General features: G+C 39.5%; 1 protein-coding gene and 1 long non-coding RNA gene across 5 annotated transcripts in view; one reads left to right on the forward strand and one right to left on the reverse strand.

Annotated features, from left to right (window-relative positions):
- fam172a (family with sequence similarity 172 member A) overlaps window positions 1–19508 on the reverse strand; it is a 146155-nt gene that overhangs the window by 5204 nt on the left and 121443 nt on the right. Inside the window, exon 10 of one of the 4 annotated variants that reach the window (XM_024275668.2) lies at window positions 4306–6457. The exons of the other annotated variants lie outside the window; for them this stretch is intronic. Within the exon in view, the coding sequence (XP_024131436.2) occupies window positions 6297–6457 (161 nt within the window). The 3' untranslated portion in view covers window positions 4306–6296. Of the gene's footprint in view, window positions 1–4305; window positions 6458–19508 lie in introns of those variants that run through there. 4 annotated transcript variants of the gene reach the window in all.
- LOC112148499 lies at window positions 6303–8984 on the forward strand. The gene is made up of 2 exons (XR_004948442.1): window positions 6303–6435; window positions 8706–8984. It is a non-coding gene; the product is annotated as an uncharacterized LOC112148499 (long non-coding RNA).

Genomic DNA, 19508 nt, shown 5'->3' on the forward strand with positions numbered 1-19508 from the left:
CCACCCCCTCCACCTCTCCCCACGCGAGCTGTCTGTCACGGTGAGGCCCGGCTAATTTGAGTTCATTGGATGGCAATAACTTCATTTTACCTTCATCTATTTTTGGGGGGCTGGATGTAATGAGGATGCAGGCGGCTTGCCTGTGAAAGGCCTCTTCCCCGCTTCATAATAACGCGGATCCCCTTCTTACCCCACGCGCGGCCCTGTTTATCCTCGGAGGGCTGCGTCCACATGATGAAACTCATCTATAATGTGTGATTTAATATCGCCTTCCCGCTCCTCTTCTTCCAGCTTTTGCAACCAAAAAAAAAAAGAAAGAAAGAAAGAAAAAAGAGACGAGTCCGTGCGTAAATGTGAGGATTTACTGCAAGGAAAGTAGAAAGCAAACAAAAAATAAACAAGTTTTGGCAAAATTGTCCTAAAATATTTTATTTCTTTTTTATAATGTTTAAAATGTTAATTTTTTGGCAAAATGCAAATTTTTACACTATTAAAATAAAAATTAATAATAATACAGATAAATTTAAATATAGCAGAAGCCGGCATTTTATCTCATGTTTACAAAAGAATATCAAAATGAGGTTTAATTTCCGGCCCATGTGCTTTACCAGCAATGCTCCCATACTTGGGAATCGAACCTCCGACGCGCGAGAAAACCCGCAGCTCAGCTGCAATTAAAGCCTCAAACGCGAAATCTAGTAGATTGGGTTTATTTTCTGCTCGAATTTGACTCTTTGAACGGTTGAGTCTTTGTCAAGGCCTTTTCTCCCGCTGTCATCTAATCGATACCTGACCGGCTCCGCTCCACCTTCATCCACACTTCACGGATTAATGGAATAAGCGCGTTATTTCGTTTGTTTAAATAACCAAAAAATCGACTTTATTTATTATTGACGGTAAAAATATTATTAATAATAATTGATTTACTTACCAATTGATATATAATTTCTAAAGTGCATAAACATCAAACATCGTAAAATTATTTGACTTATTTAAAAAATATATTGATTTTCGTTATTTAATATTGAAAATTATTGTTGTGAGCTTAAATTTATTTTAAACTTCCGTATCATGCTTAAAGTTAACGAAATATATAATTAATCAGTGAATTAGCTTTAGTCAAAATTGTGACATTGTGCATGTTAAAATATATATTTTTAATGTTTTCACTTTCCTGCATAAAAAAGCTCCATAAAATTATTTTAAGTTGATTTTTTCTTTTATTGTTTTGTGGCATTTATTGTAGTGATTTGGGGGGCAATTTCTGTCTCTTTTATTTATTTATTTTAAATAAAATTACAATTAAAAACAAGTAATGAAAAAATAAGAGTATAATTAACTGACATATTTTAAAAAAAATGATTTAAGTGGGTTTTTTTGAGCCAAAAACTTAAGAAAAACTTTCCAAACTTTTTCCATTTCCCTTTTTCTTAAGTTACAAAAAGTGTTTGAGATCACTTACTGCATTTTTGAGTTTTCAAAACAAATTGAAGGTAAATATGTAATTCAAAATTGACGTATATTTGATATATTACTGTTTAAAATAAATCATTTTATTGCTGTTCGATGTCCAGGCCTGTTTTGCACCGATCACAGGGCCCACCCTGAACTCTTCCACCTCTCCTGCCACTCATCAAAAACCAAACGGAGCAACTTTGTGCAGTCAGTCAGTCACTCAGTCGTCACTGGCCTGTTAAAGTGGGCCACTGCAAGGCGGTGTCACGTTTCCACTGCCCGCTCCAGCAGCATCACCCACCGCCCAACACTACGTCCCTGGAATCATCAAAGAGCGCAGCCTTGAAATCTTAAAAGTCAGTGCCCATTCTTCAAATGTATTGCGTTTCAGATGGTGCCTCTCTTTTTTGAACCCCCCCCCCCCTTTCCAAACTGCAGGAGTCTTTAGGCCAGCAAAGTATTAGAGGAGGTGTAATTGAAGGGGCGGTGAGGGGATAGAGTGGCGGTCCGCCTGAAAGCTGCTATTAAAGCCAAATGGAGTGAACACCGTAAAACGGCTCTGCCAACAGCTGTCCCACAATCGGAGCATTATGTGGCAGGACTCTGCGCCACACACACGTGTTAGGCCCCAATGTTGATGTTCTTGGAAGTTCCAGACAGCCGTGCCAAGAACAGAAAATGGGGATAACCGCAAGAATATACTGATTATGCTGAAGTTCTTCGCCTATAGGAAGTTCCGATTTGTGATTTTAGTCTCTAAAGGTTTTTTTCCACATGTCTGCCAGCACTGATTTTCATATAATGACCAGGGGAATTGCTTTTTTTCGCCGGGATAGCCGATTTGCTGCGCATATTTCCACACATTATCGTTCTAATAGCGCTTTTTGATAGGAAGCCGGAGACAGGTGAGAGCAGGAGGACAGACGGTCATCCTGCGCCCGCGAGTCCATTAGGATCATTACACGTGATCTCCATTTATGTGGGGGGGTTGTTTCCATGACATGTGATGACCATCTCACTGTGGAGATATCACACATGAGATCATCTCAGACACAAATAGTTGCTTCTTCTTCTTCTTAAAAGGCCCACGCTCCCGCTTTGGAACCCTGACACGCGCCTTCCTGCGCGTTTCTGGTCAATTAAAGTCTCCTCTAAATGTGACGTTTGACTCCATGAAATGCTATTTCTATGTTTACAATATATGAGGAGATTGAAAAGTAGTTGTTTGTCCTCAAGTTATTAACAAAATGACAGATTGTCTTCTTTAAAATAAAAAAAAAACCTTGTTGGGAAAATGATAGAATCCTTCCCATAAAATCAATCCTTTTTTCTAACTCACAGAGTTCTCCCTGCTTTAAATTAAGACGTTTCCCCATTTTTGAGATGCTTTGAAAGTAATGTTTGAAACAAGCAAAAGTGCCAATTGAAATGCATTGATAAAAGAAGGGGGCGAAAGAAGGAGAAAGAGAGACTACCTATGATTGTTAAAGATATTTTCTCCTAGTACACCCGATAAAACATTGATTGTTGCAGTTAGTTGACCCGTAAAATTCGGGGGTTAGTTTTCTCCTCTGAGCTGAGCATATAATTATGCAAATAGTGATCTGACAGTGATCCGAGAGAGAGTGTTGAAGGAGTGTGTGTGTGCGTAGGAGAGAGGGGGCTGTCATGGGGGTGACATTCCAACTTTGCTTAACGCCGGTTCCTTTGGAAGGAGTTGGTGCGTGGATGTGCAGGAGCAAGCAAGCGTGACAACAACTCTCTTGAAGGAAAAAAATTGAAATATCAGCCGCGGTGGCAGCAACCCTGAGGTCCCCTTCAAGCATCTAATAGGCAGGATTGGTGTTAAAGTTAAGTCGATCAATCAGTTTTTTGGTACCTGCGTGCGTCATGACGCGCGATCAAATCCATTTTCACAAGTTCAGATCAGAACTTTTTGGTTTGTTTTTGCGGGATCATATTTGAATTATAAAATTATTTTATTTGGATTATTTTATTTGTGTGAAATCATCCGCATTTGACGGATTGCGAATGAAGTCAAAGACGGAAACTTGGAATAATTCCGGCTCCAAAATGTAACGTTTCCCGCAGCGTGGCTATTAATCGTCCGCCTTTGATGAAAGCTGACTGGAAGTCATAATTTATGATCCAGCTACATCATTGCTTTGGACAGACGGCAGGTTGTTTAATTAAACTCAGGAGAAAGAGCTCCTCTCGCAGAATCCCGGAGCTGTGGAGTTAAATCTGTCCCACAGACAGACGCACGCGTGTGCGCCACAATGACTCTCTTTAATGCGCCGATTCCGTCCCTGCTCCGTCCACCTTCTTGTTAGGAGTTTAATTAAAAATAAATGTTCAGATTTATCACAGGGATGTTTAAATAATCGAAACTTTTGCCGAGTTGGTGAGTGGTTCGGTCAAAAAAGGAGCGGCTGCACAGTTTTCATTTTGGCGCACTTCTCACTTATCTGGAAATGGTGCTAAAACTGCAACCTTGACGTTCTCTTTCAGAACAATACTGAAAAGGGAGGACAACAAGCTGTTTTACATGAAAAGTAACATGAAAAAAGAGACTTGTAGTCGCAAATAAAAGCAAATAAATGCACTCCAGCATGTTGCTGGACTTCGGATTGTGGCGTAAGTGTTGAGACAATGACGCACACAGCTCGTTTTACACGGGCTGCTCGACTTTCTCATCCCGCCGCGCTCACTTCACACTTTCCAGCCACATCTTTGTCACTTCTCTGCTGCACCTGCCTTACCACTTTATCCAAACACTTAATGCGCGCAACGCGGCGGGCAACCCCTGACAAAACAAATAACTTTTACAAAAAAACGCAGAAAAAATCCTTATAGGCAAGAAATATTTAATTTCTATTTAATAGGTAAATTACATCATTGTAGCAAGTAAAGAACATTTTTACAGAAATGCAAATCACTTTTAGATAATTGAACAAAAATAATAACATGTTGTGATTTGATAGAACATTTCCAACTTCAAAAACAGAAAAAACTTGATAAAAACAAAAAGGGCATTTAGGTTAAATCAATACAGGAGAAAAAAAACCTTCAAGACCAATAAGTAATAAAAAGTGCCCCTCCATTGTTTGCAGACTTTAGATTGAGGCGGTCCTCACATCTTCACTTCTGTTCATTTATGGCTTGTTGGATATTAAAAACAGTATGACGAGTCCTGTTTATTCCTAAGGCAACAATATACACATTGAAAAGGGGGAAAAAAATCAAGTGTAAGAAAAGAGCACAAAGGTGAGCAACAGAAACTTGAAATGAAACTCATCAAATCAAATAATAAGCCAACTTCTTTTGCAGGAACCTGGGGAGATCGGAATCAAATTAAAAGAAAATTAGCCATCAGCCACACTTGTCTAATGAAGGCAGAAATATAATCCAGGAGAGCCTCAAAGCACGCACATAAAGAGCAGGAGAGGCGGAGCGCGCGCTTCACGATGATGGGGGATAGAAATGTACAATGGCTCAATGGTATCACAAGTTTCCACATCCAGTTTGGAGTTTTTCCTAATGTCAAAATGTATTAGAATTGTTTTCCATAAACCCTCGAATGGTTTATAAAGCCTTTTTTTTGTCACATTTTTGTCATAAAGTCAGATTATGTGGTGCTAAGCTGGGAGACTGTGTCACTTTTAACTACATGAGGAAAACTTGGGCGGATGGACTGAAAATCTGTTTTCTTTCCCCCTCAAACATCTGAGAAAATATCCTCGTGGCTTAGAAAAATATTGAAATCTTGAATTTCCTGACATGAGTAAGGTGATATATTGGGGTTTTATGAGAGTTGTGAGTTGACTTCTGGCTCCTGGGAAAATGAGATATCCTTCAAACCTATTTTGATGCTTGACGCTAAGTGATTTTATATATGCAGTATCCTAAATTCTCTGTAATTAGAACAGGTTGTGTTTGTTTTATGTGTTTCATCACATTCAATCAGCCACAGGCATCAATTTCAGGGAAAAAAAAGGAAAAATGATACATGTGTATAATAACGGAGATATGAACTCTTTACAGTTTAGTAGGACGCAAAAATAAATACTTTTCTTTGTGATGTGTTGACTTAATAAAAAAAATAAAAAAAATTTGCTAGGGAGCCCAATGTTAAGAAAAAAAACAAAAATTTGTGGGAATAAAACACTGAAAAGTTAAAAAAGTTGACATGAAAGCAATTTAAAAGTTTGAGTGCTTTCCCTTCATTAAAAAAATATTTTATGAAAAAAGACTATGATTCTTGAAAATAAAAATGAGCAGGTCAGATCATTTTAAGGAAATAAAAGTTCAGGCTTTAGGACCAGGCGCAAAAGACAGAGGGCGGGAGGAAGAGACTGAGCAGTACAGACTGGAGGGCAGGCAGGGCATTAGCTCAGTTCAGGCTGATGTCAGGACAATTAGAGGTGCACCACAGCGCATTGTGCACAGCGCCTGTCAGCCTTAATCTCTGCTGCTGTGGCCCGTACCCGGAGCCAGGCCACAGCCCATGGGAAGCGGCAACACTCAGGCCCATATTGCTTTGACAGTTGCACTCAACTAGAAGTAATGCAAAACATTATTGTGTTGTATACATGGTGACCCTGTACTTTTGTCTCTATCAACAAGGGGACTGTGTGAGCGCAAAGCCAGGAAGAGCTGGAGGGGAGAAATGACACTCAGGCAAGACAGTGAAGAGGAAAATCATGTGTGAGGTTACAGAGGACGAGACAATGAAAGAAAAAAAAAATACCATTTATGAACTTCAACGTTTGATTCCGACCTACCCACTTCCCTATCACCTCAAAAACCTGCATTTCTTCCATAGTAATATCGGTGGCTCTCTACAGATCCTGGTGTTTGTTTTTGTGCGAGCTGCTGCGCGTGGTGACGGTGTTGGAGGTCTCCTCCTGCTCCTCGTCTTCTTTCGCCTTCAGGGCTTCGCTGAAGAACTTGAAGATGGATCTGAAACTCATCCAGGAGGTCAGCTCATGTCTCTCTGTGCCTTTGGTACATGGGAAACGACAAACACAAAAGTAGTTGCTTACTGTTTGCTGCAGGGATGGAAAAGTGCGTCATGACTGTTGTAGCATAATCAATAAACAGCTCTGTAGCCCTGCACACACAGTCTGACTAAACTAACAGTGAAAGAAATAAACATTATGGGGGGGATAATGAACTCCCTCCACAATGAACTGCTTCTCTCAACACAAAAGTATGTGAGCGCCATGGCAGCGTGTGACCTGCTAGTCCAATGAGACCGCTTTAATTTGTTATCCAAGCGGATACCTGAGAATCAACACCAGCGCATGTGTGTGGAGATGGAAAGAGGTCCGTCCAGCAAAACCACCAGAGATATGCACAATGAAAGCACTAAGTGAAACCAATGGAGCGGTAGTCATTCATTCATCGGGAAAGGCAAGACCCAAGCTGGAGATACGTAACTAGTGGACATATCAGGTGGTCTGGCAGTGGTGGGGGGGCAACAGTGCTGGGTTTCCCTCTGACCTCCTCTAGGTGAGCAAATTCCAAAGTTGGGGTCACACTTGAAATCTGGTACAAGCGCCTCAAGTTCCTTTAGGATTAGGGTATCACAGGCCAGATATTTAGTTGGATAGCTTGTAAAGTCAAAGGCGGCAAGCTCTACAACAGAACACCTTGGCTCTGCATAAGAGCGCCGATGATGAGAGCGGACCACGCTTTCAGTTCCTGCTCACCAACCATGCAGTGCTAACAGATAAGGCTTTTTTTTTTCTTTTTCTTTCCTGTTGTCGCCAGTTAGGAGCTTGGCTGCTTGGACACACAACTGTAACTGGACCTGAAAAGCTTCGTTCAGGTGGCCTTTTGTTCTCCAGAGGGACAATTGGTTTACTGTGAGACGATATTCACAGATTCGTTCATGCTTGGGCGGATCTACGATGAATGTTTACATGCCTTTAGAGGCAATAACTCCAGGTAACAGCGGAGTTCATGGTACATAATTGGACTGTAAAGCAAGACAAAAACTCAAAGATACTCCCTCCATGTCATAGTTGCGGTTGAATAGTTCTCTATGATCCCATGTTGGGTTTCTCCCAACTGTAACAAACATTTTCACTTTTTCCCCATCTGTCCCACTGGTACAGTGGATTCAATGACTATAATGCTATAAGTCCTAATGCAGCCATACAAACCTGAGCCGTGATACTCTAGTGTTGTCCTGACCTTGTTATTTTCCTCATTTTACTGTTATGACCTTTAACCTTTAACACACTGACCTCTAAAGACAGTTGGTTGGGTCATCCAGTCCTGGAAAAACTAACAACCATCCTAAATAATTACAGTAAAGTGATAAAGTCCCAATTGTTTGGAAATGACCACATTATATTTAGGTCAATATTCTTTTTTTTCCACAGTGTCCACAGATAAAATAAATTGAACTAAAAACACATTTGCCTGCAAAATATGTACTATTTTTTTAAGAGAAAATTCAATTTGTTTGCAGACTTACTTTAAAAAAAAAGCTAACATATTTAATTTCAGCTAATGTTTTTAGTGTGTTAATCCCTCTTTACTACAGCTGTCGTTTTTCTGTATCTTTCCTGAACTTTTTTAATTTTTTATTTTTGGTTTAGGTGGCATCAGCTGCAAATAAATAAATACAATAAAAAATAAATACAATAAAATAAAATAAAACTGGACTAGAAAGCCACAGAGATACAATTAGGAAGCACCTTAAAAGCTTGGCAGACAGGCCTCTGATGGCTGTTGAACTGACCCCATGTTTATTAGATTGACCTCTGCCTGGACGCATTAATGCTGCTGGCATGTGTGTGTTTATGTGTGCGATTGTAAGACGGGAGCAAAAGTGAGGTTCTAGCCTGAGAGGGAATTTATTTATTTTTGCTAGAAGTAAGTTGTGTGGAATTTGTGTGCATGAGCATGCGTCAGCCTTCTCAACAAGTCAAAGATGAGAGGCAAAACCACGTTACTCTGAAAGCAGACGGCAGTCAATGTCTTGGGTCAAATCTACTGGCCTGCCAATCATTGTAATCAATAATCTGAGTGACTGTATTACTTGCAATAGAGTCCATCACATGATTTATTTCTTGAAACAAATACAGTTGTCCTCTAATTTATAATTTTTTAACAAATTTAAGACAATTTGAACATTTTTTCCTCGTCTCTGTTTTTCTTTTTGTTGGCCTTTCCCCCACTGGTGTTCTAACTTCTGCTTTGCCTTTTTTCTTGTTGTTTTTTTGTGTCTTTTGCAGACCCAATCAATTCTGCAGCGCTCTCCCGCTCACCCTGAACTGGCTGTGAACTCCCCAGAACGCCGACAGCCTCTCCTCCCTATCCTGTCGCACTTGGGGGTCACGATGGGGGTGTCCATGTGCCAATATGCAGATGAGCCCGTACCCCTCCGATGACTCCTGTGCTATGCTCCACCCATCTCTACAGGGTTGGGCCTCTTATATAAAGTCCAGCACCTCCATCGAGGCTCACACAGGGACATAAACTCACAAATAAAAAAAGAGGCCATTAAAAACAAGCATCCACTCTTCCTTTTATTGGCTAAAATGCGCTGAGGCTAATGGATGGTGTCAAAGCAGTAATGTGAACTGATTTAGAGGTGGCAGTGCTGTAACCAGGCAGAAAAAGTCAGCTCTGCTACAAATCATGAAAATATCTTAAAAAGGAGCAAAATCTAAAACAAGAAAATATGCAAAAGTTAAGACTTTAAATGCTAATTCTGTCTTGTTTTAGAAGTTTTATGTAAGTACTTTTGTCCATGCAGTAGTTATGATGAAATGAAATTGCATGCTTTATGAACATTAAATACAGGGATGACCTCCCCACCCCCCAAAAAATCTCATTATTGTCATACTTTAATTGTAATTAGTAATGGTAAATGCACAAAGAGACGGCCACATGCAGATGTTTGATTGTACGGCAGAAAATTGCCTGTGCGGATGTATGGTCTGAGGTGAGAGCTCCCTGGTGTGCTCTCAGTTTGACCATTCTGTGTGCATTTCCTGAGACTGCCTCATTATGTGACAGTTAGAGGAGAGCATTTGATCCTGGATATTTAGCCTCCTCCTCTCTGTCACAGCCTCTGGAGCCCGCTCAAAGTAATTGACTGTTTGATCTACTCCGCTCTGATGCAATATGGTGATACACACGCTCGTAATTCAAGAGTCTTCTTTTACGCGGCGTACACTTGTACGTATTTCCACAATCGCTCGCTCCAAAACACAAACACATCCAGAGTTGTTATCACTTGTGTGCAGCGAAGTAAAAGAACAGAGGAGCAGAGTTCTGAACTGGAAACAAGGAAACTCCTGCATAGCTATAGGCCATGCTTTCTTCCCTATGAACCAAACAATACGTGCTGTTGCAAATGGAAATCGGCTGTGATTGTCACAAATTTCAAAACAAACGCTAGGTGACTGAAAAGCAAAAGTGACGCCCCGAGTGATACTCTGACAGGAAGCGCGAATCAAAGCGCACCAACTATAATTAGGTTCCATCTGGGCTACATTATTTAAAGCCTCACCAGTTAATGGCTTGTGTACAAATGGCCTATTTTACTGGAAGTAATTTTTTTTTTTAATTCGTAATTACATTCATGTAAAGGAGACCATATCTCTTTGCTACAGTTATAATATCAATACATATTCCAATTATTAAGAGCACTTTGAGCAAAGAGAAATGTTAAGTGAGTACTCTTCTCAGAGAAAATTAACAAATGTGGCTGCTGAGAGAAATGCACTGACTTCAGAGGTAAACATTAACTGAAGTTCAATTACAAAAGAGAATCAACAGCGATAAAATCAGAAAACAAAAAGTGCAAAAAGGAACACCTGCCAGGGCTAATATGACTAATATTATTGGATGCTGAAGGAAACATTTTCTCATTTCCTTTTGTCAGAGTTTTCACGGAAAAAAAAATACCCCAAGCAAAGGATTATCTTATCAATTTCCTATCGGTGGTAACCTAAGCTTTTGTTTTATCTGAATGTGAGGCACAGCTATGCATTGTGGCGTGTGCCTTGGCGGCTTGTAACCTTAGCCGGGTTAGTATTTGTTGAGAATATCTGTTGCATGCATCAGCGGAGGAGAATCGCTATCTGTATCCTGGTTGTCAGACGATCGGATTTCCGCTCCTGACGCTCTCTTATATTAAATGATCTTCTGGGGTGAGTGCAAGAGTATGCTTACAAAGTGTGTGCCCACACAGTGTGTTCCTGTTAGAGCCTCCATGTCTGCCTGTCCAAACGCAAAGCCCACACATGTGTAGTTAGGCACGTGTATTTGTCACCGTGGCTTCTGACATGTATAAAGGGCAGGGATGTCATTTAGTCCCACATGGCTGTCTGTCGAAGGGGGCGTAACACGTTGCAACGGAAGACGAGGTCAAAGAAAGCTGAGGCAGGTGACAGGTGGTCAGCCATGCTGCCAAAGCTGCGCTGGCCTCTACAACTAAACACGGAAATGTCATCTCGAGTCAAAAATGTAATTAATCCCTAACACCTATCTTCATTTTCCACTCAAGGTGAGGATATTCACATCAGACCCACTCTGGAACACTGATAGGATCAGTCTTTGTCTATGCTAAATTATGCGTGTGTGTTTTGAATAGAAAACCACGCTACACGAAGCCGTCACAGGTTTGCTGCTTTACCAGAGCAGGAAAGAAATGCAGGCATCAATCCAGAAGGAAAAAAAAAATGCACCCAAACAAAGCGTCTTTCATCAAACCAGTTAAACAACTGTTGCCACTTGAATTAAATTCATCTTAAATGACTGTTGGTGAGCAGGGTCTACCTTCCCCCTCACCACCATTCGTGTACCACCCTTAATTGCTTTGCTTTTTATTGTGCATTGTTGATAGACAAAAAGAAGGCAAATCTCATTACACATTTAGAGATGATGAACCTGAATCACTAGCTACAGGCGCTGCTGAGAGAAACGCGTTTATTGAGAAGAAAACAAACACAAGTGAAACCAAATCTACAAAAAAGCAAAAAGAGACTGGAATATGACATTTACTCGTGAAATCTTTACCTTCTTTACATACTTTGTAACTGTACATAAACAGTGAACAGTAAATTGCTTATTTTTTATTCCATGAACTTCAGGTCATTTCCTTAACCTGACATTCCTACCAGCTATCCAAACCCTGAGCCCAGTCAGAGTGTTTTTTTTTATATTTTAACATAAAAGATGGCCTTGGTCGCAATAAAAGACCCCTGTTTTTATAGACTTGGATAGGAGTATTTACAAGATAACCCTAGTCCAAGGACTGCACAGAGTATTTGATACTAGTGTCAGATTCCGCTTCCCAGTAAAATATCAAAGGACTAAACATGCCCTCGCATCGAAAAAGACCTTTCAATGCCCCTTGCTTTGCACAGTTCTACTGAAGGGGGAGGTTGTGTACAGTTCTTAGAAATAGAAAATAAAATCTCTTTTATTGATGGTATTTTTAAACAAAAACAAAAAAATTAAACACAAAAAAATATTGTCCTTACAGAAAAAATAAGTATATGAAGAGTAAACGGTCAACACTGTATACATTTAATAAAAAAAAACTAAATAGATGATACAAAAAGGGTATAGAAATAAAATTATCATTTAAAATTGATTTTAGGAGGCTTAAAATACTTATTTTCTGCCACATGTGGTTAAGTCTCACTTTTGTTTCATTTGTTGCACATATTGGTAAATTTTACACTCAGGTTAGATTAAGTCTAAGAAATAAGCAAATATACTGCAACACAAAATATAACTTTTCTGTACCAAACTGTATGTTAAATAATTCAATTTTAACATCTGATCATGTTTATAAAGTAGCTAGATTTTATGAATATTTTAGCTTTTAGTTAAGTTTGTCGACTATTCAATGTGTCTATTATTGTAGCTGTCCAGCTTTGTTTTGCTTGTAAATCATTTGGCAACATTATTTTTTAGAAAGAAGTAGAAATAAATACATAAAAGTATAAAAACCTAAAGCTAGAGTAAACTGACACTGCAGTTTTAGCAAACGTACAGATAATGTATGATAGTAGATGCAATAAAAGTACATTTTAATACAAATAAAAGGATAATAACAAGTGTTTTTGAGTCAAAATAAAGTGTCTAAACTGAGAATATGTAGAGCTTAAATATACTTATCTAATCAAAACAAAATATATTTGTTTTTCTTTCTAAAAATAATATTAAAGACTATTTGTTAAAAAAAGCTTACATGTATTTCTGTTCAACAAGGTGAGATGCAGAAGAAAACTGAAATAAAAAACGAAACATGTTTAAACACGTATATTGGTGGAAGGACCTTTTTTTTTGGATTAATACCAATATATTAACACCGTAAACAACATCCTACTCTCCTGTCCAGGCCTTTTGTTGAATCTTCACCACCATTGGTTGGGACTAAAATGGCAAACACTTGGGAGCTGCTAGCTCGCCTGACACTGTTTTGTTTTTTGCCAATTGAGGAGCAATGGAGAGCTTTTGTTTCTCTACTGAGGCATAATGTCTCAAAGGCAGCACAGCTGAAAAGAGAGGCCCACACAAAGACTGTGCAGTAATACTCACATACATCTACATGCATTCAGATGGGCACAGGCGCTCACACACAATGATGCCTGGACAAGTGTCAGGACAGACAACCTTCCCAAGCACAACAGGAACAAGATGGACTGGAAACAGAGCATGCGCAGGACAACAAGGACAGTCAAGTGTGTAACAAAGAAATGACTACATGTGCAGCTCCAGAAAACACTACTAATAGAAAAAAAACACACATTTCACACATTACTAAAGAGTTGGAGAAAATGGTGGAGATGCAGGTGAGAAAGATATAACAGATTTAAGTAGATTTTCAAATTAAAAAAAGCTTTAAAGTTTTATTGTCAAAATAGTCTAAAGCTATTGAGAAAAACACACAAAAAACAGTACAGTAATGACCAAACAAGCTTAAAAAAATCCATATCAGTTAACCTGTTTCCAACCGCATGTTGAGTTGGTTTACAGTCTAATCAACAAGAAAAACATTCACCTTCCAGCGCACAAATCTCTGCTCTCTTGCAATGAATGTTGAGACTACCTATAACTGCAGATTTCATTGTTTATAGACTTGAAAAGGCGCCACGCCTTTACACCGAAGTGAAAACATGGTTAGAAACATCTGAAAGTAAACTCGCCACTAACTGCAGAAACACTTGTTATAACAAGCATTTCATTTAAAACCTATTTAGCTTCGAAAGTGGACATGACATTGCAATAAAGTCTCATATGACTGAATCTTTAAAAGAGTGAAAAATTAAACCTAAAGCGAGAAAAAGCAGCTGCCTTTTGAGCTCCGGACACAAAAAAGGACACGGAATGCAAACAATGGAATCACTAAAGCTGCTCAAATTTTACATTTGCCCTGGAACCATTCTGAGCCGAAAGTGTAAGTGAGAACAAACACACACTTGTATATATACGTACACTCTTGGGTTTCTGAGGTTAAATGAAATGTAAATAAGCTCAGTTTTACCTTAACAGATTTTCTCTACAGCTCACCAGCAGCAACTTAAGCACCACTTGGCTAAAACCTCAGTGTATGTGAACAAAAAGACATAACAACTTCAAACAAGCCACAAGAAATGGATGAAAGCAGGCAAACACAGACATTCATAAAAGCCTACAAGTATCACTCCAAGTAGATTCACAAATCCAACATAGAATATACAAAATGACCAGAACAAGGAGGAAAAGTAAATCATAGATTTAAAGGACATTTTCAAGATCCAACTACACCAATTTGTAAAAGTTTTGTCTACATTTTTTTGCTTCAATGTTACAAGAGATGTTATTTCATGAATTTTCAAGACAAATGATTATAACGTTTTGATCCAAAATGCAATGCATACATAAAAAGGGAGACACAATGTGTGTGCTTGGGGGGGTGAAAAGGACATACTTGAGAAGATAGAGTTTAGGTGGGGGAGGAGCAGGGTAGAGGTGGAAATAGCAGGGAGAGGGTGTTGAGGGTGGGGCAGGTCTGAAATAGATCACTTAATGGAACAAAGTGTAATTAATGGGTCAGCACAGATAACAGGGCTCTGGCCCTATCTGGGAATGCACTAATAGAGCTGACACACACTCAGCAAGATCAGTGAACAGGCTCGCTGTCTGAGTACCTGTGTGTGCAATGTTTGTGCCCTGGTGCATCTTTGTGTGTTTTGACACACAGTTGATAAAAAGTAGGTGGAGAAGACCACTGAGGTTATAGCATAACACAGTTTCCTCCTGTCATCTAAGCAATCTCAAAAATGAAAATCGAGTACGTTTAACTTTTTTTTTCTTCAAACCACAGCCTCTGTCGCTCTCGCGTATGTTCTCCTCATTACATCAAGGCATGAGTGATGTTATTACACTTGGCGAGGCAGCACGCCTTCAGCAACAGGGATGTGGTTGTTTATGGAGAAATGAGGAGAAGGAAGCCGCCTGGTCAAGAGAGGGTCAAATCTGAAGTGTTCTGACAAAAGTAAACTGCCACAAAGCTCTCCTCAAACTTCCTGCCTGAGTGTGCGTCCCTGCGTCAGGGGAGCCCGCCTGGAGCCAAGGGGCTTGTGCATGTGAGTGGACAGGGGTGTTGGTTAGATTTCAGTATTTTTGAAGACTGGCTGGGGAGGGTGGGGGAGGTCTTGCCGTCCGGCACATGCCTTGGGATAGTGAGACGGCGAATGATGGACAAGGCAGGAGAAAGAGGATTTCCCCTGTTTGTCTCAAAGAGTGGAGGTGTGGTGTCACACGCAGAGAGAGAAGTCTGTCTTCAGGATGGCTTTCTTTGAGTTTGTTTTTGTGTGTGTGTAGCATGAGGTTGAGTACATCAGGGTTGTTTTTGTGTAGGTGTATTTTGTTGACGCTTCTTTCAGGGACACAGATCTATAGGCCATCTTCTTCAGTCTGGTTTAGTCAGACGAGGCAAGGCCACACCAATCCTTGCTTGGTAATACAGACACCCTGCAGTACAATAAAAAAATATCTTACATATTTATGTACAAATAAAATATTTACTGACGATTAATTCACCTTGAAAAGACAGTAAATGTAAATTGAGAAATGTAACCATCTTTAAATAGAAGTAGCAAGTTGAGCTCTAGGTGAATGTGTTGCTACGTATGTTCTGTTTGCGTAAGATGTAGCATCAAGGGGTTAAAGGGAGAGGGACGAGACTCCAATCTGTTAGGACAAGGGGAAAACAGCTTCAAAGACTCAACATCAGCCCACCTCCCCCACACGCACACACAGAAACACAAGCTGACGGACAGTCCGTCGCTCCGAGCATATCTCTACTTTGTCCTTGGACTGTCTGAATACCACTGGAGGCGATCATGATTTGAGAGAGCAAGTGAGAAGCAGAGACAAGGAGACGGAGGAAAGAGAAGAAAGAAGGAAATGAACGAGAGAAGGAGAAGAAGAGGAAGAAGGTGTCCCTCAACAACGTCTATAAAGATAACTCTCTTAGGAGCTTCTTTTTCTTGCTATCACCAACCAATGTAGCACTCCTTCCACTTAAGGCATGCACTGAGAGTGTGTTAACTAGAAGTAAATGCAAATGAGTGACAGTGGAGGGAATACAAGGAATACAATATTTATTATTTTAAATGATACGATCCAAACATCTTTAAAGTGATATGTATATTGTCAACACTTATAAGAATAATTCTGTCTTTAACTTTGAGATACGTAAATTTAACTAAAAAAGTACCCCTGCATACACACAGAGTAGTTTGCTAGTTTTTATGACTATTTTATAATGCAGAATCATTATGATGCCTGTTTACAATCACATGGATGTCTGTTCAAGAAAAGATATGTCCAGGTAAAAAAAAAAATAAAACAAAACAGCTGTCTTTCCCTTAAGAAGGTCACCTAACGTCTTGCGTGAATAAAACAAGACTGAAACAAGATAAACCTTGTTCTGTTTGATGATTGGAATTCACTTGCAAGTGAACTCTGGTGCAGTTCGGAAATTTGACATTAGCTTGAAGGAAGAAGACCTGAAGGAAGGCTGTTGTGAGAAATTCTCTATTGGGTTTCAGGTTAAAAGTCAGATTTTTACTCCAGAAATTTAGACCTTTTCAATCTTTTCAATTGTCTTATTTTTACTAGAGTTTGTACAGATTTGGCGACATGATTGATAGGTGGCCAGCCTAACAGCCTTCTTCAGTACATAGCTGGGTCAGGCTTTACTTTTGCTGTTCAGAATGTCATGTGTAACGTAAAAGATTATCTGCCCAGGACATTTATATATGTCTGAGGCATAAACACAAGCCGGCATCATAGAATAAGCAGAATGACAGCTGCCTGCTGTGAAGAGGGGCATGTTTTGCCCATAGTCATTTACATAGCACACATGTTGCCTCTGTCACTAACTTACAAGGCAATAACAGAGGTGGCATAAAAAGGACACGGAAACAATTTGATGCTGTTTGGAATAGTGCAATTCATGAAACATATGGGTGGTAAAATAAAAAAAAAAAAATTGCTCACTGAGAAAAGTGAGAGTGATTGGCTGCTGCCACAATTGTCAAATGCTCCCTTTTGGAGATATAGATAACTGTGGGGAACAGTTGACCTTTCAATAAGCTGCTTGTAGTCCCAGCTCGATGGATTTTTTTAAAATATATATTAAAATGTGTCAGTCATAGCTGGAATAGTTACGTCCTCTCACTCCCTGTAAATGAGGTGAGGTGCCACTACTATTTTGGTTGTATTAAAATTTATTACAACAAAAACTAAGGTATGGCAATTTTTGACTCAATCATTATTAAGCTATTCACAGTAAAGCATGAGGTAACAACTGAGCGTTTGGCAATGCTTGCTTGTCACATCATGACTTTAAGTGCATATTCAGTACAATCTGACTATATCTATATTTTTGTCACATTTTTGATAAAGAAAAAAAAATGCTAGCTGAGTAGTCCTTTATTCTGGAAGACTTTCAAAAGCAGTATAAAAAAAATCCTGAATGTGAAAAACTAAAATAAACCCAACATGATCAGAGTTTACCAAGCAGGTCATTGATTCCTGTGTCAGAGCAGCCATGACCTCTTCAGAGGCGGCCAGCACATGAACCACAGACCTAAATAAAGCCGAAACAGAAGGCGAGACCTTTATCTGACAGCGTGAGCCAACACCAGATATGCGCTGTCTTGGCTTGACCTTGCACCACTTTAAGATTAATCAAAACTGTAACTGGGATTGAAGGGATAGGTATGATGAGCAAAGGGTCATTGGTATTTCTTTTTCTTTTTTTTTTTGAGTGTGTGAATGCCTCAGCGTGGTGATATGAATGCACAGACAAGACGGACTTAGACAGAGAGAGGGCAGGTCAGGGTTGGCACCCTCCCTCTCAATCCTCTCATATTGATCGGTGAGAAGAGAGAATTAACTAATCAATAACTTTGCACTTGTAGCACAAGATGAAGGCACCTTAAAAACCAAAATAACAAAATAACTGCAGCCCAGTTTGAACTATGCAGAGGGAGAACATTGATCAACTTGTATCAAGCTCTGTCAACATGCTTAGCAAATGTTGACTTTCATTCATAAGTAGAATGTAACTTTGAGTAACTCTGTAGAGGGCTTCTGTTGCAAAAGTAAGGGCATGTAGAAACCAAGTGTGTTTCTCTGCAGATCTCAAGCAGAAACAGAAAAATATAATATGATCAACAAGATGTTTGTGCATCACAGAGTTGTCAAAGCACATAAGAAAATGTTTTTGTTTTTAAATGTAGTATGTTTTAAACACTACAAACATAAAAAAGAGAAAAAATAGTGTCAAAAATCAAAGGGCTGTAAAGAAACAGGACGAAGATGGAATCTACCCTCTGCCAAACTGTAAACTCAACACTATTGGCAATTTATGCTTCCTAGTTCAAACAGTTTTATCTGTGCATAGCCTCTAAGTGATATGATTTCACTTTTTATAGCAGCCACCTCTTTCACTCATTTCATCCACCACCACCCCTTGTCCTCCAGTAATGCAGGCTGATGGGATTCCGCATGCTCCATGCACAGACTTTCAGCTGTGCAGCCGATGAAGGGCTAGCGTGGCCTATTAAACAATTTGTAACCCCATCCCATTCTCTCCGTCATGTAAAACCTCCATACCCAGACATCCATCTGAACACATGCGTTCTTCCCTTTGTACACGCACACACACCGACTTGGCCATAGACGGTCTTAAGTGCTACAAAAGGGGCTTCGACTGCCTCGTATTTCACAGCAGTTAAAGTTTCTTTCTATATTTATGGCTCCGATGGTGAGATGGTGTGTCTTAGATCAGAGCGGTCCACTCTGACCTGTGATCATTCTCGTTTCAGTGACCCCACGACTGCTTGTGAGTTGCACCATAAAACACTGCCAAGTCAAACAGCTTTACTGACATATTTTAATACTTACAATTTAGATACTGTAATGTGCATAATCCTTTTCCCCCTTTCAAAGGATTAACTAACAAAGACAAGCCCTTTTTTATTGTTCCCGTGGTAAAAACTATGTACCACAAATCCAAAAAAGAATAAATATGACGGTGTTGTTAAAAATGGCCACAAATAAATTAAAAACTAGCATATTTAACATAACCATACATCTAATTTCATTTTTTTCACAATATTTTTAGTGTCGTACAACAAAAAAGTTCTGCGTATTTCCTCTGAACTTTTCACCTCTTTTTCCCCATCATGTCTTGTATCATTAGACTCTTCCTCTGACATCCCTCCTTTTGTTTTGTACTATAGCTTTTCCTCTTCTCACTGTTATCTGACCACATAGTGTTTGTACGTGCATGAAAAAAACTAAAACAAACAAACACTTCAACTTTGAGGAAAATCTAATTTTTCTTTGCTCCAGTTATCTCACATTCTGCTTTTGTATGATTTCTGTGGTGCCAAAACTTCCCTTTCCTGCATGCAGCAGGGAGCATGCTCCATCTGCGCATATCCCATAAGGGAACATGCAGAGAGATTTGAAAATCTTTCATCCACAGGGAGTTTTCTTTCTTGCTGCTCTTT

This window comes from Oryzias melastigma, linkage group LG9, assembly GCF_002922805.2.
Source record: "Oryzias melastigma strain HK-1 linkage group LG9, ASM292280v2, whole genome shotgun sequence".
In the NCBI taxonomy this organism is placed as follows: domain Eukaryota; kingdom Metazoa; phylum Chordata; class Actinopteri; order Beloniformes; family Adrianichthyidae; genus Oryzias; species Oryzias melastigma.